Genomic DNA, 25,000 nt, shown 5'->3' on the forward strand with positions numbered 1-25,000 from the left:
AGACATGGACATTTTTCCAGAAGACAGGGCAGAGTATGTATATGTAGCAAGTAATGCCGTATCAAAATGATAGAGCTGGTGAGATTTGCAGGCAGAGCGGGTTGACTTTAGTAGAAGACTTTCTCCTGAGCCAAATACAAACATGTGCATATCTCCGTTCAGCCCCCCCCCCCCCAGAAACAGCTCTCTATTCTGTCTTCCAACCTGGACCGGTCTGAACTAGCTTAATGTCAGCAGACTCACTCCTACACACACACCGCGAGAAACAACACGCTCACCCACAGGATTAAAAACATACACACACGCACACATGCAAACACACACACACACATAGGCAAGCGCGCGCACACACACACACACACACACACACACACACACACACCCCCTGATGGATAATAGATGAAAGCAGGCTGGGTGGAACACAGAGCTCTTTAACACGCGGCCGCGTACACAGCGCTCCCCTGCTAATGCACGTATCAGTGAGTGAGGTCAGACTGAATTTGTATCAGGCACTTTGGCGGGGCACTTGGTGTGTGACACGGCAGGGCTCCAGAGTGGCGACCACCGCCCCCCTCCCCCGGGCGGCTCTATTGCGGGCGGTTGCACCTCCGCTGTTAACCCCGGCAGACGTGCGGTCGCGGAGCACATAGGAGAGGCCTGGGTGAGACTTCAGAGAGCCGGGCACCCTGGGAGAGGGCCGGGGCGCCTGGCAATCCTGGGGTTGCATCACTTTTGGCATGTGCGTGTGAGTGTGTGTTGTGTGTGTGTGTGTGTGTGTGTGTGTGTGTGTGTGTGTGTGTGTGTGTGTGCGGAAGTGTGAGTGCGGTGTGTGTGTGTGTGAGAGTATTTATATGTGTGTGTTTGTGTGGGTTTGAGGGATTGTGCGCGCACGACGTGTGTGTGGGTGCATGCGCCAATGTATGTGTGCGTGTCCGTGTGTGTGTTTGTGCGAGTGTGTGCGTCAGGCGTAGCGGTGCCAACGGGGGGTTTCAGAAGTGGGCTAATGTAACTTTAAACAGTAGTTTAGGTTTCATCATGAAATCATAAAATATGTGATATGCTGGCTGTAAATTATACATGACACACGCGCAGATATAGATCCAGATACCACTTCATTAGGCTATACTGTGAGGGGGAGGAGCCGGCCGTCGGCCAATGGGGAAAGGGGAGTCAGTGGTTATCCTTATTTCTCCACGGCAGATTGGGAATCGGGGTTGTGCACGTGGAAGCGGGGCTCTGCACGTGGAAGCGGGGGGCGTGCACGTGGAAGCGGGGGCTGTGCACGTGGAAGCGGGGGGCGTGCACGTGGAAGCGGGGGGCTGTGCACGTGGAAGCGGGGGTGTGCACGTGGAAGTGCCCGTGCCCCAGCGTGGCAGCAGTGCAGTCGAGACGGTTAGGTATGAACCCATCTGGCCCTTCCCGCCCCCACAGCACTGAGCTCCCTGCCCCCGGCCAACACCTTCAGCTGAGAACAGGAGCTCCACACGGCGGGCCCCCGGGGGCCTCGGCCAAGTCAGGTGACTGATTCAATATGGCCGACGGCAGCTGATCGAGGGTGTGTGGTGCCGAGGCTGATGATAGATGCAGAAGAGGAAGAAGATGAAGAAGAAGAAAAGATAAAGACGATGACGATGATAACGACGACGATGGTTGACCCCAACCTCCACCGTAGCTTGGGGAGGGGGGGGCTTGGGTAGGCGGGGTCTAACAGGGCTCAGGTGTGGCGTATGACTCCCGGGTCGGTCGCTCCCTGTGCTGAACACAGGCGCTGCATGTGTGTGAGGACGGGGAGGGCTGGTGTCGGGTCAGGGGGGGCTATGGGGAGATCTGGGGTACCAGCGCTGCTGCAGCCTGGCTCTCTGACTGAGCAGTCGTTTACCCTAACAGCGTGTGTGTGATAATGGCCTGGCCCCCCCTCCCCCCCTCTGTGTTGGCCGTGACTGAAGGGGGAAATTACATTGCACCCCCCACCCCCCCCACGGACTCCCCACTGCCGCAGCGGTCACCACAGCAGAGGCTGATGAGGCTGTTGCATGCTGGGAAAAAGGGAGTACAACAATTATAAAAGTTAACCCTCAGCCTCTGGCTTCTTAGCATTCCTAGGAAAGGTGTTCTTAGGAAACAACAAAGTATTTTGTATTCCTTTTGTTTACTCACAGGACGTGCCCCCCCGCCCTCCCCCGGGCGCCTCTCGCTCGCTCTCTCCGTCGCCCGCGCCACACAACCATCACTTTACTTATTTGTTCATTGAGTGAGAAGAGAGTTGGCCCTGCTTTACCCCCCCTCCTGGGAATGGAGAGAGAGTCACACATACTGACATCGCTTAGCCTCACGCGGGTCTAGGAGACAGGGGCGAGGAGCAGGGAAACAATAGCCTCTCCCTCTCTCTCTGTCTCTCTCTCTCTCTCTCGCTCTCTCTCTCTCTCTCTCTCTCATCAACATTATCATTATCTCTCTACCTCTTTCTTTCTGTTTCTCCACCTCTCTCTCCCCCCTCTCTCCCTCCCCCGCCCTCTCCTCCCCTCTCCCTCTCTTCCCACCTTCTCCCACTCTCTCCCACTCTCTCTCTCCCTCCCTCCACCCTCTCTCCCTCTCTCTGTCACTCTCTCCCCCCTCCCTCTCTCTCTCCCTCTCTCTCTCTCTCTCTCTCCCTCCCTCCCCCCCTCTCTTCCTCTCTCCCTCCCTCCCCCCCCTCTCTTTCTCTCTTTCCCTCTCCCCCCTCCCTCTCTTCCTCTCTCCCTCCCTCCCTCCCCCTCCTCTCCCTCTCTTCCTCTCTCCCTCCCTCCCTCCCCCCTCTCCCTCTCTCCCCCCTCCCTCTCTCCCTCTCTCCCTCCCTCCCTCCCCCTCCCTCTCTCTCTCCCTCTCTTCCTCTCCCTCCCCCCCTCTCCCTCTCTCCCTCCCTCCCCCCCTCTCTTCCTCTCCCTCCCTCCCCCCCCCCTCCCCCCCCCCCTCCCTCTCCCGCCCACCCCAGCCCTCTTTGTAAGGGCCCCGTGTCAGGTTGGCTCCTGGCTCCTCCAGCGTTCCATCTGGTTCTTGCTGGGAGGGGGGGGGTGACCCGTGTCCCACTTAATGGCCACAACAGACACAGATTGCTTTTCCGAAGGTGGTTATGAATTCCATTTGCATCCCCAGACTAGCGCACCTGCAGAGGCCAGGGTGCCCCCACCCCCCGCATTAAATGAGTCTTGAACGCTGGCTGTTGTGTGGTGTGATGTGCGCCGCGCACACGCGCACAAACACAACTTTGAACAACCGCATACACATGCGCACGCCTCGCTCACGCACACACACACACACACACACACATATCGACGTGGACAAATAGAAAGACACACACATGAAGAACCATACACACAAGCAACACACACACACACACGCGCATGCAAGCAAACACACACATACACACACACAAAAACAAATATGAAGACAGACATAAAGAACCATACACACAAACCACACAAACACACACATACACAGACAAAGACATATACAAACAACCATAAACACAAACAACCACACACACACACACACAACCACACATATCCGCACACACACACACAAACAAATACACACACAAACAACCACACACACACACATAAACAACCACACACATACGCACAAACAACCACACACACACGCACACACAAACAGACACATGCACACACACACACACACAAACAAACATGGCAATTACATCTATTACGTACAGCCCCTGTTTCCCTTTGAACAGAGAAACACCGGGTGGGTGCTTTCCTGTTAATGTGATGGCTTTTCTATTACACACTGACAGCTTTAATAAATACTTCATATCATTGGCTTGGCACTCGAGCAGAGGAAACGTTATTGGGGCCATTAGGTGTGTAAGAGGTGGCGGGGTCCTCACCCTAGAGCACGCAGCGCTAAGCTCATTTCTACGAGGCCCTTGGACCCCATAGGGGGCGAATAGATGCACGTTACCTTAACATCGCCAAAGCGACGTACGTTGATGACCCAGAGAAATACGTCAGCACAACGCAAATACAAGCGACTGATTTCGCATTTGTTTTTCTGTTAGTCAGCTTTCGAAAAGTCGCTTTGGTTTAGGACGATTTCTAAAATGAGATTTTCGAGCATCAACAGAAGATGTGTATCTGTAAACACGTTCCTTAAAAAGTTCCACGTTGAATTCTGCATAGGTATTGAAAAGCAGAGATTAAAGTGCAAGGTAAAATACGTCGAACACGCAGAGCGACATTTAATGAATGCCGAGGAGTCATCATGCTGTCTGTGATTGAATCAAAAGTGGCGATTGAATTCATAATCAAATGGGACAAAACTTCCCCAAACTCTTTCCACATTAAGCGTGCAAACACACACGTGAGCAGGGGGGCAATTGTTTACCGCAGAGTGTCATAAGAGAGGCTTGGGAGTGTGGAAGCCCTTGGCTGAGAGTCACGTTGCGTAGATTAAGTGTGGAACTGAAAACAGCATTGTTTGGGTACGGCCTTCAACTCTCTCTGAAAGCCGACTCGGCTCAATGCAACGGCTTCCCAAAAAAAAGGGAAACATAAAAAGGAAACTGAAAGCACTTCATCTTTGAACACTTTGAAAAGAAAACACGACCACTGAAAGGGAAATGTTAAAAGCACACGTACGTTGCCTTCAAAGCTTTGTAAAATAACGGTCGCTGGGTATTTGGGAGCATTTTAAAATCCGCCGCTTTCCCCCTCACACGAGCCGTCGCGCGGCGCCGGACACAGGAAGTGACCTCGTACCTTGGACCAGTTGACCCTCTTCATCACCACCTCGGGCTTGTAGGTCTTCTTGGCCTCCAGGCCGTAGGGCAGCTTGACCACCGGGGGAGCGGGCGGCCCCATGCGGCCGAACCCGGGGGGAGGGGGCGGTCCGCAGCCGGGGGGAGGAGGAGGGGGTCCGCAGCCGGGGGGAGGAGGAGGGGGTGGGGGGGGAGGGGGCGGACCCCCGCCCGGGAGGGGCGGCGGCGGCGGCGGCGGCGGCGGCGGCGGCATGCACGCGTGCCCGGGGAGAGGCGGGGGCGGGGGCGGGGGCGGGGGCGGGGCCCCGGCCATGGGGGCGGGCCCCGCTGCTCCGAGGGCCGGGCCGGCGGCGACCTGTGGAGAGGCGGGACAGAGGGAGAGAGAGAGAGAGAGTCAGAGATGGGGCGGTCGCCATGGCGACGGGGCGGGAGGCTGAGGCAGGGCTGGGCGGTTCGTCGCGTTCTTAAAGCGATTTCCATTTTTGCCGTCAAACGATCGCAAGACTGATACAATCGAGTTTTCGATACAGATATCTTTTTTTTCGTTTTTTGTTTCATGTAATGTTTTATAGAAGGGGCAGAACAGCTGGACACGTATCTGGACATTATTATAGATTTGAACATTTCCTATTTGACCATTTTGTGTACTTTTTTTCAGGAGAACTTTCGTAGTTCTCAGCTACAAAGTGTTTTTTCGGAGAGACACGCCGAATAAATACATCATGTTTTCAAACTCGAAAATAATCGGTTGAATAATTGTGATTTCAATATTCAACCATTCACCAAAATAATCATGTTTGCGGTTTTTTTCCATAATGGAGCAGCCCTACGCTAAGGGTCGCCCGCGCCGTGCCATGCCTGTCAGGGACATGCTACAGCGGCCCGCCACCTCGACATACATACGGCAAAGAATGTGGAATTGAAAAATGTCCAGCCCACTGGACTGTGGGACACACGGCCGCCGTGCGAGCAGCTCACATGCAAACGCCTTTTAGTGTTTCTACCCGGCCCAAATAAAACCAAACGAATCAATCCATATCCGGTACAACTGTTTTACTGTGATAGTCCGCCAGGTGAACTCCTAGTAATCGCCCAGGACAGCTAATGTTTCTGCTATCCGCAGCGGGGTGTGGGGGGTATCGCGACTGAGAGTGCAGCCGGCAGGGCTAACGAACACACTGATAGTGTTCTCAGATATTACAAATTACAGCCATAACGGCGCGCTCCGCGGTGCCTTGATAAGGTAGGAGGCCGTGCTGCCTCGTCAGTTCCACCCCAGACGGGGACGGGATGAGACGGAGGCAGAGCGTTGGAGGCAAGGCAGCCCATTCAGGTCACAGATAGCCCTCCCACCAATCAAGTGTTCATCACGGACCCCCGCATTGACAGACTATTAGGCCCAGGACAGAAGTGAAATTAAACCAATTCCTGATAAGAAAGTGCCTTGCAGTCCCATTACACGATTAGCATATCGCTGATACACACAAACACAAGCGCACACACACACACACGCACGCATGCACACATAGGCAATTGTAGCATGCAAACAAACACACACACAAACACATAAGCGCATGCGCACACACACACACACACACGCATGCATGAGCACCGCGTAAACAGCTGTTTGTAATCATCGATAACACCCGTGGGGAAAATGTGTTGACACTAAACACATGCAAATATCACAATTACGTGGCGCTGTGAAAAAGAGACATGTATTTGACCTTTGGAGCGAAAGAGAAGATTACCCGATTCACCTCCACACCAGACCGGATCGACCACCGAGAGACGGTGAGGGATCCAGCAAACGGCCGCGTGCCACATCCAGCGACTCATCAGGCCCGGTGTAATATGTGGTTAGCCTCGTTTGAAACACCCCGTGTTTCATTGCACAGAGCCATCAGTGGATTGGTTATTAAGGAGGAAATTAAAAAGGTGTGGCGCGAGGCGCGCCGCCTTTAACGGCGGCGCGCCCACCGGCCGCCGACATCCAATCATCACGCGCCTGTCAATCTCCCCGCCGTCCAGGCTCTTTTAAGATTAATACGAGAGAACGGAGGCAAATTAGCTGCTGCATTAGAGCGCCATCACTTACCTACCGAGGTACCTTACCTACCCCCCGGAGCTCCCTCTCGCTCTCTCTCTCACTCTCTATATCTCTCTCTCTCTCCCCCTCTCTCTCTCTCTCTTTCTCTCTCTCTCTTGCTCTCTCTCTCTCGGTCTCTCAGTCTATCAAGCTCTCTCTCTCTCTCCCCCTCTCCCCCTCTCTCTCTCTCTCTCTCTCTCCCCCTCTCTGTCTTTCATTCTATCAAGCTCTCTCACACTTTATCTCTCTCTTTCTATGTATCTCTCTCTCTGTCTTCTCTTGTATCAAGCTCTCTCCCTCTCTATCTTTCTATATCTTTCTTTATTCTATATCTCTCTCTCTTTCACCAAGTCTCTCATTCCATCAATCTATCCCTCTCTCAATCTCGCTCACTCTCTCGCTCATTATATCAATCTTTCCCTATATTCTCTTTCACTATGATTGTTTCACTACATCCCTCTCAATCTCTCTCCCTCTCCTTCTAGCTCTTTCTAATCTTGTCAATCTGTCTCTCTCGCACTCTGTGTCTTTCTCTCCCTCCCGAGATGCCTGCACAGTTATAGGGAAACCCGGGGTACCAGAGCTGCACCTTGGATGGAGAGGTGGACGGAGCGATCGATGGCTACATGCATGAGCATGCATGATAGATAGGCAGGCAACCAGCCAGGCAGGCAGGCAGACAGAGGTGAAAATTGAACGTCTCTTAGTTTAAATGATCTGGCAAGATATGTATATAGATTTAATGTTTGAATTCCATATTGCTGTCCACACACACACACACACACACACACACACACACACACACACACACCACACCCACACACACACACAAACCCATACCCATGAGATCCAATTAAAATGCGATCCATCCTGACCAACCAGCAATGTGGTTCAGCTCATGGAATCATATTCCATAAAACACATTAATTTTAGGACTGTTCACACCTGACAGTGAATGTGTAGCGGGCCTGATAACCCCACTAATAACTTATGAAACCAAAGTGTAACCACGACTGTCGACGAGAGAGAGAGAGAGAGAGAGAGAGAGAGAGAGAGAGAGAGAGAGAGAGAGAGAAAGAGAGAGAGAGGGAGAGAGAGAGAGATGGACAGAGAGAGAGAGAGAGAGGGAGAAGCAATATTCGTCCACATCCTAGCTGTCTTTATTACCTGTAAGTCTCTTCCCTCTGTGGCCTCTGTGTTGGAGACAGGGGAAGAGAAACAACACTAGTGTCTCCTTGCTGGCCTCATCTGGAGCTGCAGGAATTGAACCAAACGTTGCTAATAGCAAATCTAACCAGCGGACTACGGGGAATCACGGTCGTGTGAGGGCGAGCAGGAGGTCAGACTGACAGGTAATTATCTCAGAGCGTTACGTGATGGAAATTGTCCGTCCCAATCTCATCGCTCTTGGAGGAATTCAATTAGCAGGTGTTTACTGGGTAAACTGTGATTACATAGGCTGGAGAAATATAGCTAATTACTAGCCATCACAAATACATCACTAATGCCTCCATTGTGTTCAGCCCAAGACCGTTAGGTGCATTTATAAATATAAATGCTGTGCTCAAATACTGTTGAAGTGTCGATTTTGACACAATGTAGAATTATTCAGCAAAAAGTGTCAGAATCCAGAGTTTTGGATGCTCATCAGAAGCAGAGCAGCAGGCAAGATTTAGAGGAAATTCCACTAACAGACTTTGAAATTTGAAAAGACAAGAGGGCATAAAGAAAACCTCGCTCTGCCCTGAGCTCCAAGCACCGAATGGTTCTCCCATCAGTAGACCAGCCCGGCTGGCCAGAGAAAGACAACCACTAACTTCTTTGGTTGATTGGTTGTTTTTTAGGGCCGCGGGTGGTTTTCTGACTGCCTTTCGGACTTTTGGTCAAAAGGCGCTCGTAGAATAGTTGTTTTAGAACCTCCAGACATTGGCTTCAATGTTTTATGAGTGCTTTGATAATTTTGACATCATATTTTTCAGAAATGTTGCCTTCTGCCACTTTTTCTTGCACATCTTGCACAAGATTCAAACCATAACAATAAGGCTATAACGTTCATGTGGATATTTGCAATAGCAGTGAATAGACATCATATCTAATACATATCATCCACTATTGAGTACACAAACATGTGCAATCGATAAGCAAGCAGGCTAGCGTTGCGGCTGGTTTTAAAACCATAACAGGCCCAAACTAAATATATCTACATCGACATCGATCGAGTATTGATATATAGAGATATAAAGAAAAAAAGATTATTCTGGTTGCCAATATCTGGAAGTGCATGTCTGAAAAAGCACTACACGACCGCACATCCACTGCAGAGCGCGTGCGACGCAGAGAAAGGAGTTGACATGCAGCAGCGGAGAAGCACGCACCCACCTTGGCTTCACACTCCCTGATAAGTCTCTGAGCCTTGGTGAGATTCTCTCTCTCATTAGTTAACTAGACAGATGCAACACAGACACGCGCACGCACACAAACACACACACACACACACACAAACACACACACAGAAGACAAGAACCACAGCTCAGACGGATGGGGAAAACAGAGAGCACAAAACAGAAGCACAGACAGAAGTGAGTTAGACAGAGAGGAGGGAAAACTGTGGCACATTGTAAACAACAGAGAAAACAACAACAAGCCAATACGAGCAGGGGGGAGGTGAAAGTGGAGGAGGAAGAGGGGGAGGAGGATGAGGAGAAGGGGGGGGGTGTCCACGACGCCGTACATGTTGATAGTAGTGCAACATCACAGTTCCATTTCCCTACATTAATTATTTGTTGTGAGAAAAAGGCAGAGTTTATGGTGCATTTACACCAAAGAATGAGAGGCGGTGTCTGCTTTGAAAGGGAGACATGAATGTGAAAACACTGATGGCTACATAAAAGGAAGTCGACTAAAGGCAGGAGGCAGTCAGATGCACCATCAAAAGGTTCTCTCCCTGTAGCTGGCGTCCCGGGCGCTGGATGTAAACTCACGTCTATTTCATCTCAATGGCGCCTGATTATGTGATGGACATTGATTCCCGCCCGGCAGGTCTTTGCTTTTGCATTGTTCCCGGGCTCCGCTTTGATAGTTTGGGTGCGGTTGCCACGGTAACACAGGGGAATAAATGCATCCTGGTAACCAAATCAAAAAAATCCCCCTATTAAAACCTCCACGCCAAAAAAATAAAAACACACTGCTTAGTGACACCGGGTCGAAGAGGATTAAATATTTAACACTTACAATGGGAATATAGATAGGGAAATTCACCAGCAGCCTGGACTTAAATATAACTTCCATTTTTGCAAGATATTCGAAAGAGGCAGACAAGAGGTGCTTTTGTTTAAACTTTACTTTCACCCAAAGTCCTTGAGAGTAAGAAACCTGGCGCAGTTAGGTGATTTAGAAACTCACACGAAAAAAAAACGATCAAACTTGATTTTCTTGACTCAGACCTCAGAGCGGCCGTCCACGGTGAGGGAGACAGCGCGCGGGGCTGTTAACACGGCAGCGGGCAGCAGGCCGTCACACCGCGGGCGAGAGACCCAGCGCTGTCACGGTGGCAGTCGGAGCGGAGAGTGGGATCCGATAATGAGACCGGGGCCCGTCAGATAAGAGCGACCGTAACAGCGGCCCTGTATCAGACGACCAGAGGAGGGGGGGGGGGGGCGGGGAAACACGAGTGATCCACCGCACCCTCCTCCCGGGGGCAGGGCGAGGTCACATGGCCGCACGGCGCCAGGTTGTTAAAGCCAATTAATGGTATGGCGAGCGCCGGCGGCCGGCCGGCGCTGCATTATTCATCGGCGCCGGGGATAATTCGCCGGACGCCTCCCAACGCCGTGCTCCGTGAACGGGGGTGTGGGCGGGAGAGACGCCGTGGGGATGATTTCCCTTTTTGTTTGTGATTTCAGCCGGTTTTGTGACGGCTGGATCTGTGCTCGACGGCCACGTAGCGGGGGAATCAAATGGACGCATCGAGAGACGGCCCGGCTTGTTACCGCTGCCGAGTTCGCTGGAGACGCGCTCTCGTTAGGGCGGCAGGCGGGGCGAGGAGGAGACACTCAGACATGCACGCCGTTTTTATGCCTTTTTGTTGCTGTTATTTTTTCCCGTACTTCCAAGAGGGGCCTTTGCCACGAGAAAACTAACATCTCTACCTCATTACTATTCAGCAAAGTAGCAGGCGCATCTTTGATGAACTGTGTGTGGGTGTGTGTGTGTGTGTGTGTACGTGACTATGTGTGTGCGTGTGTGTGTCTGTACATGACTGTGTGTTCGTGACTGTGTTTGACTGTGTGTGCGTGTTTGTGTGTATGTGCGTGTGCGTGCGTGACTGTGTGTGAATGTGCGTGCTTGGGTGTGAGTGACTTTGCTTGGTGTGCGTGTGTGCATACGCGTGAATGTGTGTGCGTGTTTGAGGGTGCGTGACTGTGTGCGTGCTTGCGTGACTGTGTGTGTGTGTGTGTGTGTGTGTGTGTGTGTGTGTGTGCCACGTGTAAATTCCTGTGGATTTGGAGGGTTGGTGCTCCAGCAGATAACAGCTCTGTAGCTCTGAGTCAAAGGTGCATTAGCTTCACAGCGGCCGTGGCGCGGTTCAGGTTCACCCCCAGTGGCTGTACGGAGCCTGCCCTACCCCGAGGGCTGTTTGGGTTATTGTCAAAGGGGGGGGGGGGGGGGATTAATCACAGGCTCTGTTCACTCCCAACAATTACCGTTAATTGTTAGTGGAGCCGGTTTGTGCTCTAATATACTGAATGTATCCCTGAGCATCATCATTAGCTGTAGGGATTTTGATTTGATTATGTGAAAATGTTATGATGTTAAATATTGCACACAGTCTATATTAAAGGATTTTAGGTAATTGATTAGATCAACAGAATGAGACAAATATGTAAAAATATTCTTAAGATATCTCTGTTAAAAAGAATGCATACTTTGAAAAGCAGATTGCAAATATGTAAACGAGGCATCCTTTTGGGGCATGCCTCTTATACCGGCTGAACAGAGAAACGTACAAACTGGCAGTATTTTCAAAGTGTACCTTGACTCATTCTAATTGACCAGCATTCATGGATGAAATTAGAGACGGGCTGGAGCGAGTTTGGAGGGGTTTGTTCAGGTCACACCCTAGCTCAAAGTTTTGGAGGTTGAGAGAGATACAAGAATCACTCCTATCACAAGAGAAAAGAAGCAGCCAGAAGCCTGAATCATAAAAATACATTGATTTTAAATTTTTAAAGTTGGCAGTATAGCATAGTATACCTCGATTTAAACTTTATTGGCAGCATAAAAATTCTACCATCGATGCATTCTCTGCAAATTAAGTGTGTGCCATGAATATAATGCGGGTGAACCCTGAACGCAGCTCTAAATGAAAGGCTATTGTTCACATTAGGGGGGCGGGATTAGTGCCAAAACTCGCCACTAGACCGGGTCACTTCAAGCAAACAAGCATCTAATTGGCCCTAAGCTTCGGTTAAACTCCCGTGGTGCGTACACCTCTCTTCTCAAGAGGAGCTGAAGAGCATTGCAGTATCAATGTATGGCTCTTGTTATGTGAGCGTCATCTTTAGAAGAATCAAACCGCGGAAAAATAAAAACAAGCCACCCCACCAAGAGCAGCCGTCCTTTGAAAGGGGCTCTCTAGGTACGGACACACGGACGCTGTTCCTCACTGCCTGTTAACAAACCACAGTCGGGCTTCAAAGAACAACCTGCTCCGACCCATGGGAGGGTGTGTGTGTGTTATATATGTGGAGCTGAGAAGGCCAAGGGAGGAAACGGGGGATAAAAAATTAACAAGCGGTAATCCCACAGAGTACAGAAGAGACGGAGGGAGCTAGGACGGACGTAGGACGGACGTAGGAGGGACGTGGGACGGACGTAAGCAGGCCTGGACGTGACTCGACTTAATCATCATTAGGGCCGGGGGGGCGGAGCCTAGAGCCCTCAGGGCCGCGTCGGGATTGGACGTCAGGGCGTGCACGTGTCAGGCGACGTCACGCTCAAACAGCGGGGGGCAGGAAGTGACCCGGAGGCAACGCAATGGGAGGCAAGCATGAGTCACAGGTGATGGTCGAGGAGAGCGCGGAGTCATCGGGGGATTCTGAATATTCAGGGATGGATCTGACGAGTGTGTGGATGCGGATGAAGGAATACTTTTTAAAACGTTTCTGAGATTGATGCTAAATCCGACCTCGAGTTTTAGTCTGAGTCATGTAGTCGGAGCAGAAAAGCGCCTGACCTCGTTCATGTTTTGTATCATCTTCCAATCGGATGAAATGAGTGGCAACGACAAAGTGTGAACGACATGGAGGAGACACTAGCCCTAGTGGCCTCTGCCTGTCCACATCTGTAGGCAGATGTTTAACTAAATGATGAATGATTTAATCGCGGTTGGGCTAAGAACAGAAGTGTTTCGGGGATGCATTGTAACGGCAAACGACTGTGAGGTTTGGGCATCTGAACTAAATATGCGACCGGAATCCCAGAAAGGGTTTGAGGTAAAGCGAACGATGAGGTCATTCATCTGAACAATGATGCACAGCCAATGTTGCCCTTATGGTCCATGGTGGTTCTCATCTGGATCTTTATTAAGAACAGAACCAAAGCGTCTGTTGGTCTCCAGGGGGGGACGGGAGTGTTTCCAATTAAGTTGAGGAGGAAACAGCCATCCTTTTCAATGCTTATAAAGGGGGTGTTTGCCCGGTTTAGAGCTGTTATGCAGCAGCCATGAAGAGCAACCCAATCCATCCGTAAGCCTATAGAATTACATAGGAAGGCTTCAATGGGGCAATTCTCCCCATTTAAAATGCCGAGTCTTAGGAGGGAGATTGACCCTCTATCGAATCAAAAGACCTGGCATGGATGAAAACACACACTTAGAGACGGTATCACCGCCTCGGCCGGGCTGGAAAAGGGATGCTTTGGACTTTTCGTATAGGTTTGCTGTTTTTTTTTTCCTCTCTGGAGCCGCATTTGGAGTCAATACAGGAGATGTACTTCACTCGGAAGGAAATTGTGTTTCTCAAGAAGCGCGGATCCATTTCTGTGAAGAGTGGGTCTGAGAAGGGGAGGCTGCTGGCCCCTTAACCCCCCTCCTTCCTGGGGGGGAGAGAGAGGCCTCACCGGCCCGTGTTGCGCTTCCTGCGTTGGGGTGTGGGGGGTGTGGGTGTACCTGGGTCTGCAGAGTCTGGACCTGGCCCTCCAGCTCCTTGATACGCTCCTCCTTCTTCTGGGCGTCCGCCTGAGCCTCCTGCCGCGCCCCGAACTCCTCGTCGAACTGCGGACCCACGGAGGAACGAGCGTTACGACTAGTGGCGTCCACGCACGGCCAAGAACACTGGGGTGCGCACACGCACACGCACGCTGGCACGCACAAACACAAACACACACACACAGTTTTCATCCACAGACATTCACTTCTACAAACACACACGCATACACAGTCGTCCATCCACAATGACTCCTTCAAACACCCGCACGCAGGCACACACACACACACACACGCACAGCACACACACACACACATTAACTTCAACAAAGACACCTTCAAACACACACACACACACACACCCACACACACCCACACACACACACACACACACACACACACACACATTCACTTCAACAAAGACTCCTTCAAACACACACACACACAGTCGTCCATCTACATTGACTTCCTCAAACACACACACACACACACACACACACCCCCCCACACACACACACAGGAGCCACGGGGTATCTCCGGAGGACGGCCGACAGCAGGGCCCTTCCCCGACACACCCCCACGTGACCCCACTCAGCGGCTCTATTCTTAGCCTGTGTGGCTCTGGGCCCCTGTTGTCCTTTGCCTCGGTCCCGGGCCTGGTGTCAGGAGTGTTGACGGACATAACCTTTCTGAGGAAGACAAGCCTTGTCAGGACAATGTTCCCGCGCGCACAGCGGCGCCACCGGGGAACATACCCACCGATCCAAAGGTGCGTTCGCCCGAGACCCGGTGAGAGTGTGTGTGTGTGTGTGAATGTGTGTTATCGAGCGGTTGGGTTCTGCAGCGTGCAGTTCTTTAAACACGCGCGAAATCAGCCACGCCCGAAAACATCTGCAGCATGCCGATCTTTAAACACACGCGAAATCAGCCACACCTTAAAACATCTGCAGCGTGCAGATGTTTAAACACGCGTGTAATCAGCCACGCCTTAAAACATCTGCAGCGTGCAAATCTTTAAACGCACGCGAAATCAGCCACACCCTAAAACATCCGGTCCCTCCGCAGTGTACTGCAAATCGATTGGGCGGCAATAGGACGTTTTGCGCCGGTGCCCTCCCATAGGTTAACAATGGAGGGGGTCAGTTTCTCAACGTTTCCCAAGTGGTCGTTCCCGAGTATGACCCAGCCGGAGGATTCATGTGGTGAGTGCTCTGATACATGTATGAGGGAGTGACCTCGTCTGTTCCGGTGTCTTTTGGACTCGTTTGAACATTGAAATAGCTGCTAAATATGTCCATAATTAAACCCCTTCTAAAACCATTATAACGATGGTGTTAATGCGGGGTTAATGGCTTGCGTATTTTCTCACTGGACGGCAGCTGTCAAATTGGTGCCGGAATATTTGAAGGATGTTCGAATATCTGAGTACAAATCGAACACATGATAATTCGGTCCTCCCCTATTTGGCCATTCTGATGTTGGCTACCCTTACCTCGACTGAAGCTTGGACGTGAAGCGTTCTGACTTGTTTGGGTGTGTCTATGTGTGCATGTGCGTGCACGTTCGTGCTTGTGTTTGTATACCTGTGTACGCATGTGCGAGAAAGAGATCATGTCGGGTTATGTATCTGTGTGTGCGTGTGTGTGTGTTAGTGTTTATATGTGCGCGTACGTGTGCATGTGTGCGGTATATGCCTGTGTACACACACATGCAAGGGAGTGACTGTGTGGGGCTCTGCATCCGTGCGAGTGTGTGTGTGTGTGTGTGTGTGTGTGTGTGTGTGTGTGTGTGTTTCTGTTGCGTCCTATACATCCACAAGGTTCATTCACCAACAACAAACGCTCAAAAACACAGAAACACAAACACAAAGTCCTCGGGTGTCCTGGGGTGGGAGACGTCGAGAAAAAAACAAAAAAAAGAAGAAACAAATGATCCAAAGAGCCAGACTGTGACCCGGCACAATGGGCAGAAACAAGTTTACATCAGAATATCAGCATTGATCCTTGTAGAGCTGAAAGGGATCATGTAGCGCCACAGCCACGCATCGATCAGGCCCGCAGAGTCAATAGCCCGTCTGGAGGGCTCGTGGGTGAGGGAGGGAACCAGGGAGGGAAGATAAATAAAGCCGAGAGCGAGGGCCCCCGCTGCGGTTGGGAGAGGGCCCGACCAGGAGGGGTGGATGATTCACCTTTTTGGAGAACTCTGCCGCCTTCTCTTCACTCTCGTCCACCTTGGCTTTGTCCACGCACTGGTCTGCAAGGGAAGAGGGCACGGCTGTAGTGAGTAGGGGTGGGAATCGCAGGGTGCCTCCCCATAGCATATTTTCTTTTTAACTCTTATAATAGAGTATAAAACTGCAAAAGAAATACCTGCAAAAATTGAAAAATACTATCTCGATATTTGGCGCCCGTGTACCGATTCTCGCATCGCACGGAGAAGGGCGACGACGTACCGCCGTATCGATGCTTTGCCCCGTCCCTAGTAGTGAGCCACCACAGCAACCACCACTATAGGGTAAGGGTGGGGGTGAAGGAGCGCTGTTTGGAACACCCAACAGCCAGGTGCAGGTAGGTTATCGATGGGTAATCAAAGTGGCAGTGTGTGGGGCTTTGAGTGGTGAGGATGCAGAGCACCGCCTCTCCCCTATCCATCTCCGTCCCCAGCGACGTAGGAGGAGGCGCTAAGGTGGCCCGCAATGCTCTAGCATCACGCCGCCGCCCGCGACGGCATCGAGGAGCCAAGTGTCAAGTGATTCAGTCTCCTTGATGGATGCATTAACTCTTTTTAGTTATTAAGTCTGTAAAACGATAGGTCATAGCTTACAAGTAAGATAGTGATTCTGATTGTTAATTAAAAGCGTGTCCTCTCTAGAGGCCTATGTCTGTTCTGGGTTGCTGTAGAACCATGGGGGGGGGCATGGTAGGCTCCATGGAAGAGGTTCCCTATGTAGATATTAAGGGATGCTTTAAGGTAACAAAATCACAATGGTTCTTATTTTGATACGATTAATAATTAATTAGGAATACAATATTTTAGCAATTATATTTTTATTTTATATTATGTTTCCATTTCTGCCAAGTCCGTTCCACTAGATGCCACAAAGTGCTAGACACTGCAACCTTGATGTGGGGAAAGTCTGTTTGAAACAATTATAAAATACTTCTCAAATTGTTTGAATAGTTTTTTATAAGAATTACAACTGGACACATTTTTGTATCACAGCATGCGTGCATGTTGCTATGTATTTATGGCTCCATACTTTGCCTATTCCACATTAATTAACTGGAGAAGTGGACCGGCAAGTCGCCCTCTGAGGCCCCAGTGAGACAGAGGGCGTTCTGTACCGCACTGCCTTCTTTTGTTGAAGCCTACACTAAATAAGAAGCAGCTTGCTGCGTCTCCATTTACCGTTACTAGGCAGCCGCCGGAATACTGCGGCTTAGCCCAACCGCTATCAAAAACATTCATCATTTAGTTAAACATCTGCATACAGATGTGGGCAGGCAGAGGCATCCAGAGCTAGCTTCTCCTCCATGTTGTTCACACTTGGTTTTCTCCGCTCAAACCTTCCGATTGCCCGATGTTAGTTAACCTGAATGACGTCAGGCGCTTTTCTGCTCTGCTTTTCTGAGTACAATTTTTTTTCAAGGCACTCCACGAAACACGCGACGGCGCACAGAGCGGAAAAACACGAGGCAGAAACAGAGAGGAGAACGCTTAAGTCTGATTGAAAACAATTCCAAACAGCCGTCCCACGCTGCTAAACTGACTGCATCTGAGTGTGTTGGTGTATGGTGTTTTACTTGTCTTGCTAATGTGCGGTTGTTTAATGATGGTGGCTTTTTTTAATATCTTGGTTCATGTTGTATGACACGTTTATGCAGTGCCCTAACTAGGTCAGGATGTTAAAAAAGAAAAGTGCAATTCCTGGTTGAATTAAGTGTAAATAGAAAAAAGTGGTACAGCATTTCTGTTTGCATTTCACCACTTGAGAAGCATAATTAAGCAGCACAAACATGTAAATACATCGTCGAAACTATTTGAAATAGAACCGTAACGGGAAATGAATTATCTTTTTGTTTTTACATTTCTACCAAGCACAATCAAATGTTGTACGTCTTCAACGTGACTTTGGGGAACTTAAAACGTGTTCAGCGACTCATTAGAGCCTGGCAGAATTGAGAGATGCCTGGAGAAATTCAAACAATTCACGTTAAAAAAGCTTAAAAACTTTTAATGAGCCTTTGATGTCAGGAATCAAAAAACCTCTAAGTGACACAACACTATAATAAAAGGTGTCATATTTTTGTTTCATACGTCTCGTGTTTTCATATGTGCTGACACATTTCTTTATCTTTCTGTTTCCATACCCCCCTAGGGTCCACCAATAACAAATGACCGAGGGAAAACACAGAGACTTAAAATACCCGACGCTTAAAAGGACCAGTTAAGAGCTGATGCATTATTCATGAGTGATCAGAGGATGCTCATCGTGGATGTCACCTCACTCAGGGGTTTGTCGGCAGAATATTAGGGGCTGATAAAGACAGGCGGATGAAGACGGAAGGATATCATCTAATTTTAGCTCCATCCTCCCTGTGCCTCCTACTGCTGAAGAGGGTTTCACACGAAAGGCCAATGGCTGGAAGGGGGATTCTGTTTGCCAACTCTAAATTATGTTGCAGTGATAACTTTGGCCATTACATAAGGCTGGTGAACATGTCGTAACCTGTGGATGCACAGTGTGTGCAAATAGTTTGAATGGGGGTCTGTTGCAATGTATGGATTATATCAACTTTACTGAGTTACTGACATTGCAACAGTATTAGAGTATTAGAGTTTGAGTGTGTGTGTGTTTGTGTGTGTGTATGTGTGTGTATGTGCGTGTGTGTGTGTGTGAGTCTGTTTATGTATAGATGATATCAACATTACTGAGTTACTGACATTGAAACACTACAGAATATTGCAGTGTGTGAGTGTGTGTGTGTGTGCGTGCGTGCGTGCGTGCGTGCGTGCGTGCAGAATCCCATACCTATGAGATGTGTGAAGTCCACATCCAGCCTCTTGCTGCAGCCAAAGTCGGGGTCCATCCCGCTGCGATGCAAGACCACCTGGGATACACACTCCTCCAGGATCTTGTAGTACTGAGGTCTGGGGGACGGGGGAGGGGGGGCAGAACAATTAGACTCCAGCCTGAGCCGGATGAGTGACACACACTCCCCTGGGCTAATTAAGCACAAATGATTCCCATATCCGACCCAGAGGTCACTGAATGCCACATTCAAAGGTTGCCTCTGCTGAGACGAACAGGTACACCATCCCCTCTCCTCGGCCCTAATCGGGAAACCAGCGGATTAATAGGCAGCGCCGAGCGGGGCGCGCTCGTCTCCCCGCTGACGGGCGCCGGCCTGGGCCACGCCCGGCCTGTAGCCCCCACTCGCCAACGCGTCCCTCGCTAATTAGAGCGGCCCTGAACGTTAGCCATGCAAATCCCGCCAATTTAACGGGTGCAATTGAAACGCGTCGGGAGAAAAACACAAGCGTGGACGGCGGTTCCGCGAGGCCGCCGCGGCTGACCTTCTCCTGGTTGTATTATCAACTTTAATTGCGAGTGACATTTCGGAGTACACGGTGTCAAGCTCGCCGTGAGTTTCACACCGCCGAGTGGCGGTGCCCTTGACGGGCGAGAGAGCAGCTGGAGAAAGAGGTGTCCATTTTGTCTTCTCGCTGACTTGCCTGAGGGCCAACGAGACGCCCACGCATCTCCTGACTTTCTGCACTGCCTTCTTCATCTGCTTGTCAGCGGTTACCAAACACAGCCACGGGCCTCCTGTGCAAACTGCCACAGCGTAGGTTTAGTTCACAGGCGCGTGTTTGACTTGAAGAGCGTGATGACATCGCCCGTACCGGTGTCTGCCGCGGCCCTCAGCGAGGGGGACGCCATGCCCCCCTGCTCTCCTTTCAAATCATTTAAGGAATCCGAATGTTTTATTTAACAGCGGCTCCACAGAGCTCTGTGATATGGTACAGGTGGGGGGAAGGAAACGCATCTTCACATCCAGTGGGGCCGGTGAACGACGAGTGGAACAACCTGAACTCCACTGAAACACGGGGGATGTCAACACAAGCTAAACTCAGTGGGAGGTGGAAAGGGAAATCAGACGAAGGGGGGAGATATTAACATGATGGTGAATATATCGCCCATAACGAGTGTTGTTTTGATGAAACACCGTGTGTCTAAGCTTCAGCGGAAGGACTCTCCCACTCATATCGGGAGCAGGCGGAATAGAAAGAGAGAGAAAGATAGAGCGAGACAGGGAGGAGATAGAGAGAGAGGGCGAGCGAGAGAGAGAGAGAGAGAGGGCGGATAGAGAGAGAGAGAGAGAGGGAGGGCGGAGATAGAGAGAGAGAGAGAGGGCAAGAGAAGGAGGAGATTGAGAGAGAGGGCAAGAGAGGGAGGAGATTGAGAGAGAGAGAGAGAGAGAGAGAGAGAGAGAGAGAGAGAGAGAGAGAGAGAGAGAGCGAGCATGGCTTAAGCGTCGCAGCATCCAGCTTACAACTGTCACCGATGTACACCACATTATTATCGCAATAAGCCGCCCTATTTTCCCTGAATCCTCCGTCCTCCGCCGCTGCCAAACAGATCGGCGCCGGGCGCAGATAACCGTGTAGGGAGGGAATGACCCAGAACTGTCAGGGCCCCCTCCACAGTGGGCAGGGCTGGGCTCGGCAAGCCAACATATGTCCCCTTCATCGCATCCCCACCTCCCCTCCTCCCCCTCCCTCGCTGGTCTCTATTTTACCCTGGCGCCCAGGTCCACCACCACCAGTACCACCAGCGCTGTGGCGTGTGCTGCTGCAGCTGGTGGTGGGGGTGGTGTTGGTGGCGGCGGTTCAGCCGAGGCCCCATCACTTGATCCAGCCCTGCTCCACATAACCAGCGTAATCCCCCTATCGCCCGGCTCCAAAAGGGGAGATCTGCTCTAAATTTACCGCGCTTGATGTGCTCCCATTCGTTAGGGCTCGCACTGAGAGATTAATTACCGAAAATATATATCAAATAAATAACAAGTTTCAGAACTGCTTAAGAAGGAGGAGGGTTGCGCTGTGACAATTTATGCCGGCTTTTTTTTTTTTTTTTCAAGAAGTGGCATTAGTCAGAAATTGTAGAAGTAGAATAAAGTAGAACATATTGAGTAATGTCTGGACAGGACCGCGTGATGAATTAGTGTTAATACGAGCTTGTAGCGATGTTAACGTGACCGGTTAACGAGAAGCTGCTTCCCGGCCCCGTGTCGCGGCCGTCTCCTCTCGCTGCGAGAGTGTGAGGACGTGTGATGTGAGGAGACGTCACCACGGAAAAAAATAAGAACACGGATTCATTTAACATTGATTCCACCGTTTTTATACACACCCTTTTTTTTTTTTTTTTTGAAAGAGGATTAATGACAAGCCGACTTTTTAAAAGGCGAACCCCCGGTGACAGCGTTGTAGTACATCCGTCGACATAACCCTTTGAAACGGCGTCTAATCGTCCCGCGGGACATCGTTGGAGGCACGGCTCCCTCCCGGTAGCCCTTTGATCAGGGAGTCATCCCGGAGCACCTATGACCGACTCCCTCGCCCTTCGCTGATTCAACCCGACAGGCTGACGCCGCCGCCGCCTGCACAGCCCTCTCCTGTCACACCCCAGCCTGGAGCTCAGCGGAGAGGGTCATTAAAGACTAAAATAACGCCCCCACATCGCCTGCTGTAATCCACGCCGTTAGCTTCTCTCTCCGACGTCGCACGCCGACACCAGGCAGGGAGGAACAGGTTCAGGGATCAATACGTCGTCGAGCAGGTCGCACGTCAAACCGGTGACTGACTGAGGCCCCGCGTTAGCGTAACGCAGGCCGGTCCCCTTCGCGGCTGTGATGTATGGATGTATTCACAACCAGATCGTTCACAACGCATCAGTGTTCCCGGTGTATGGGTTTATGCGCCTGCCTTTTGCAACACTCTGGGAAACTGTGAAAGTTAAAAAGCTCATCCATTCTCATGAATACGGGTATTGACCCAGCGTTCCTAGCTAACTTGTCTTGCTTTATTTTCCTCCCCTGTCCCCGGAGCGAGGCGGCCAGGGACAGTAGTGCTGAGGTAGACGTGGCCGTTGTGCTGTTGGCTGCTTAATGTGACTTCAATTTTTCACTTTATTGTGCTATATGGGTGGATGAATTATTCATTACCGTAAAAGACCGGCGACTGTTGACGATGACAAATTCATCACGCCGCAGTCATCCTACCGATCCAGCCCTCATCTAACGATCTTTTACCCGACTTTACTATCTTTGCTATTTTTTTGGGAAATATCTTATTTATGGGAATAAGCCGGGGCAAAGCAGGGGAATTTATTAATGCCGTGCCGTCGAGACACAGAGGGCTTTCTCTCCTCAGTGATTGACATGTTTGCATTTCTGCTGGAGGGTGAACAAATATTTGAAATCATGTTTTAATCATTCGAAAATCTGCGCTCGATTTTAATGGTTTCTGTTGCTTTTTTCAGATTTTATAGGAAACGCCATGAATGGCACCGAGAAGTATTGGGATTGAGCCTAACGACGGCATGTGCACCTGTTGAGCCCATTTGAACTTAAGGTGACGAATCGCTGACACCAACGGGATATGGATCCAGAAATCCACATATTTAAAGGAAATTTACTATATCTATAGATATAGATATATAGACACGCACCAGGATGCTATATATATCTACACAAATCCATAAATATATATATGAACAGTGTGTAGAGAAACAGAAAGAGGACCATAGTGTGCTCTCTGGCTGGAGAGAAGCCCTGTCAGCTCATTGCAGAGGGGTTGCTTCATGCAGAGTTTAAAAAAAGAAAATAAAAAAGATATAGCATCTTGGACCTGGCCTTTGGTGGGCATGGCAAAACACTTTGGCTCAAGAGCCTGCTCATCATCAAGGTCGGGGATTCACTCGGAACCCATTTGAGGAGGAGGACTTAGAGCCAGGCCAGAGGGCCGGCGCACGCGTGGTCCTCACAGCGCACCGACAGGTGTGTGTGTGTCTGTGTGTGTGTGTGTGTGTGTCTATGGACTGACAGGGTTGTGTGTGTGTCTGTGGACTGACAGGGTTGTGTGTGTGGACAGACAGGTGTGTGTCTGTGAGTGTGTGGACAAACGGGTGTGTGTGTGTCTGTGTCTGTGGACTGACAGGGGTGTGTGTGGACAGACGTGTGTGTGTGTGTGTGTGTGTGGACATACAGGGGTCTTTGTATGTGTGTGTGTGGGAGGAAAGATAGGGGTATGTGTGCGTGTGTGTGATAACAGACAGGTGTGCGCATGTTGTGTGTGTGTGCGTGTTAGGACAGACAGAGCTCACCTGATGTAATAGTCGTTCCTGATGAGCAAGAGATGCTGCAGGATTGACAGGAAGTACGTCTCTGATCCCGTATCTTTCACCATGTTAGACAGGAGATGGTACACCTCATTCATATCAGTGGGGGGACGAGGGGTTAAGGAAAACACCAACATAGACACACTGGGTTTTAATGTATGTGTGTGTGTGTGTGTTTCCCTTCCATTTGGTGTGCCACATTAAACCACTTTGAAATCACAGTGTCGAGACAACTGATGAGTTTGAAGGCTCCGTTCATTACAGTTTAATACACACATGCGGCTGTTGGCTGGTGTATGCGTCTCTAGGAATGCATCGGATGTGTGTGCATCTGACGACCTTCAAAGCGAACCCAATCAATCGAGTATTCTGACAGGTGGGAGCGTGAATGAGCCAAGGTATACACGAGTGCTTTGTATGTTTAGACAGCAATAATAACGTGGAGGAAACACTGGGTTAACCCGTCACTCTGAACCCAGCGCTGAAGATCCAGGTTAATAATAATGGGCTAATAATGAGGAGATACCACCAGGATGCCATCACGGGCTTCAGACTTCAATTCCCTACCTCAGAGACGGCTAGAGTCCTACATTACCGTTTTATAAATTGGCTGTTAGAGAGGTGGATCGTCTGTTGCTCCGAAAGACAAGGGAAATTACATTCCTCTCCAGAAATGTCTTCGTACCTATTGTGTATGTGTATTGATTGAGGCTTGACGCAATTACCTTTTCTATATAAATGGCTCAAATTCCTTAACCCTGAAATGTTTGTATCCGTTAGGAATTAACTGAGCAAAACAGTACAACAATAAAAGTAAGCTACAAATAAACGACAAACAAGTAAGCTTCTTAAATACGTACACACGTAGGAATGCATCAGAGGAGGGTGTGTGTGTGTGTGTGTGTGTGTGTGTGTGTGTGTAAGGGGGGTACTTTAAAAAGCTGGGAAAGATAAAAACATGATTGTTCCCCCACAACTATTAATTGCAGCTTTTGGCAATTTGTGCGAATATATCTATCCACCATAATGAATGATACTGTTATTCTCCTTGTTGAATAGGCCAGCTACTGCTTTATATAAAAAATGTAACTGTCCATAATTACATATACATTTCAAAAGCAATGATATACAATGGAAAAATTAGCATATAGCTGGCATAACAAATGTAGTGCAACAGTACTCAAGTTTTGCACTGCATTTCTGTTGATCTCAACTGACATATCCCCCCCCCCCCCCCAACCTTCCTGACATTGTTTGTGTCACACAAACACACAACCAGACACAACCACAAACACTAACACCTACACACACACAAACACACCCAAACCCAAACAGACACACACCCATCCTATTCTGCAGGTAATTGAGTTTGAAAAATAAAAATATTGAAAGCACAAAGTAGAAAATTGGGACTTTGCTTTTTAGCGTATTTGTTTACAAAGTAAGGGAGAGGTTAATCCCCCCAGTGTCAAAACAACAACTCCAGATTGCATCTGAAGGGTGATTCACTGGTAAAAAAGGCAAAAAGACGACGACTCAATAACTAGGTAA

General features: G+C 49.9%; 1 protein-coding gene across 1 annotated transcript in view; it reads right to left on the reverse strand.

The window, feature by feature from the left end:
• The window catches only part of diaph2 (diaphanous-related formin 2), a gene marked incomplete at its 3' end in the record, with an annotated part of 344,437 nt that overhangs the window by 190,093 nt on the left and 129,344 nt on the right, over positions 1 to 25,000 (reverse strand). The window contains exons 14-18 of the mRNA XM_079744815.1: positions 23,435 to 23,551; positions 19,079 to 19,197; positions 16,235 to 16,299; positions 14,011 to 14,115; positions 4,755 to 5,108 (exon numbers count right to left, since the gene is read on the reverse strand). Of these exons, the coding sequence (XP_079600941.1) occupies positions 4,755 to 5,108; positions 14,011 to 14,115; positions 16,235 to 16,299; positions 19,079 to 19,197; positions 23,435 to 23,551 (760 nt within the window). The remainder of the gene's footprint in view (positions 1 to 4,754; positions 5,109 to 14,010; positions 14,116 to 16,234; positions 16,300 to 19,078; positions 19,198 to 23,434; positions 23,552 to 25,000) is intronic.

The sequence above is a fragment of the Pollachius pollachius genome, assembly GCF_949987615.1.
Source record: "Pollachius pollachius genome assembly, chromosome: 10".
Lineage (NCBI taxonomy): Eukaryota > Metazoa > Chordata > Actinopteri > Gadiformes > Gadidae > Pollachius > Pollachius pollachius.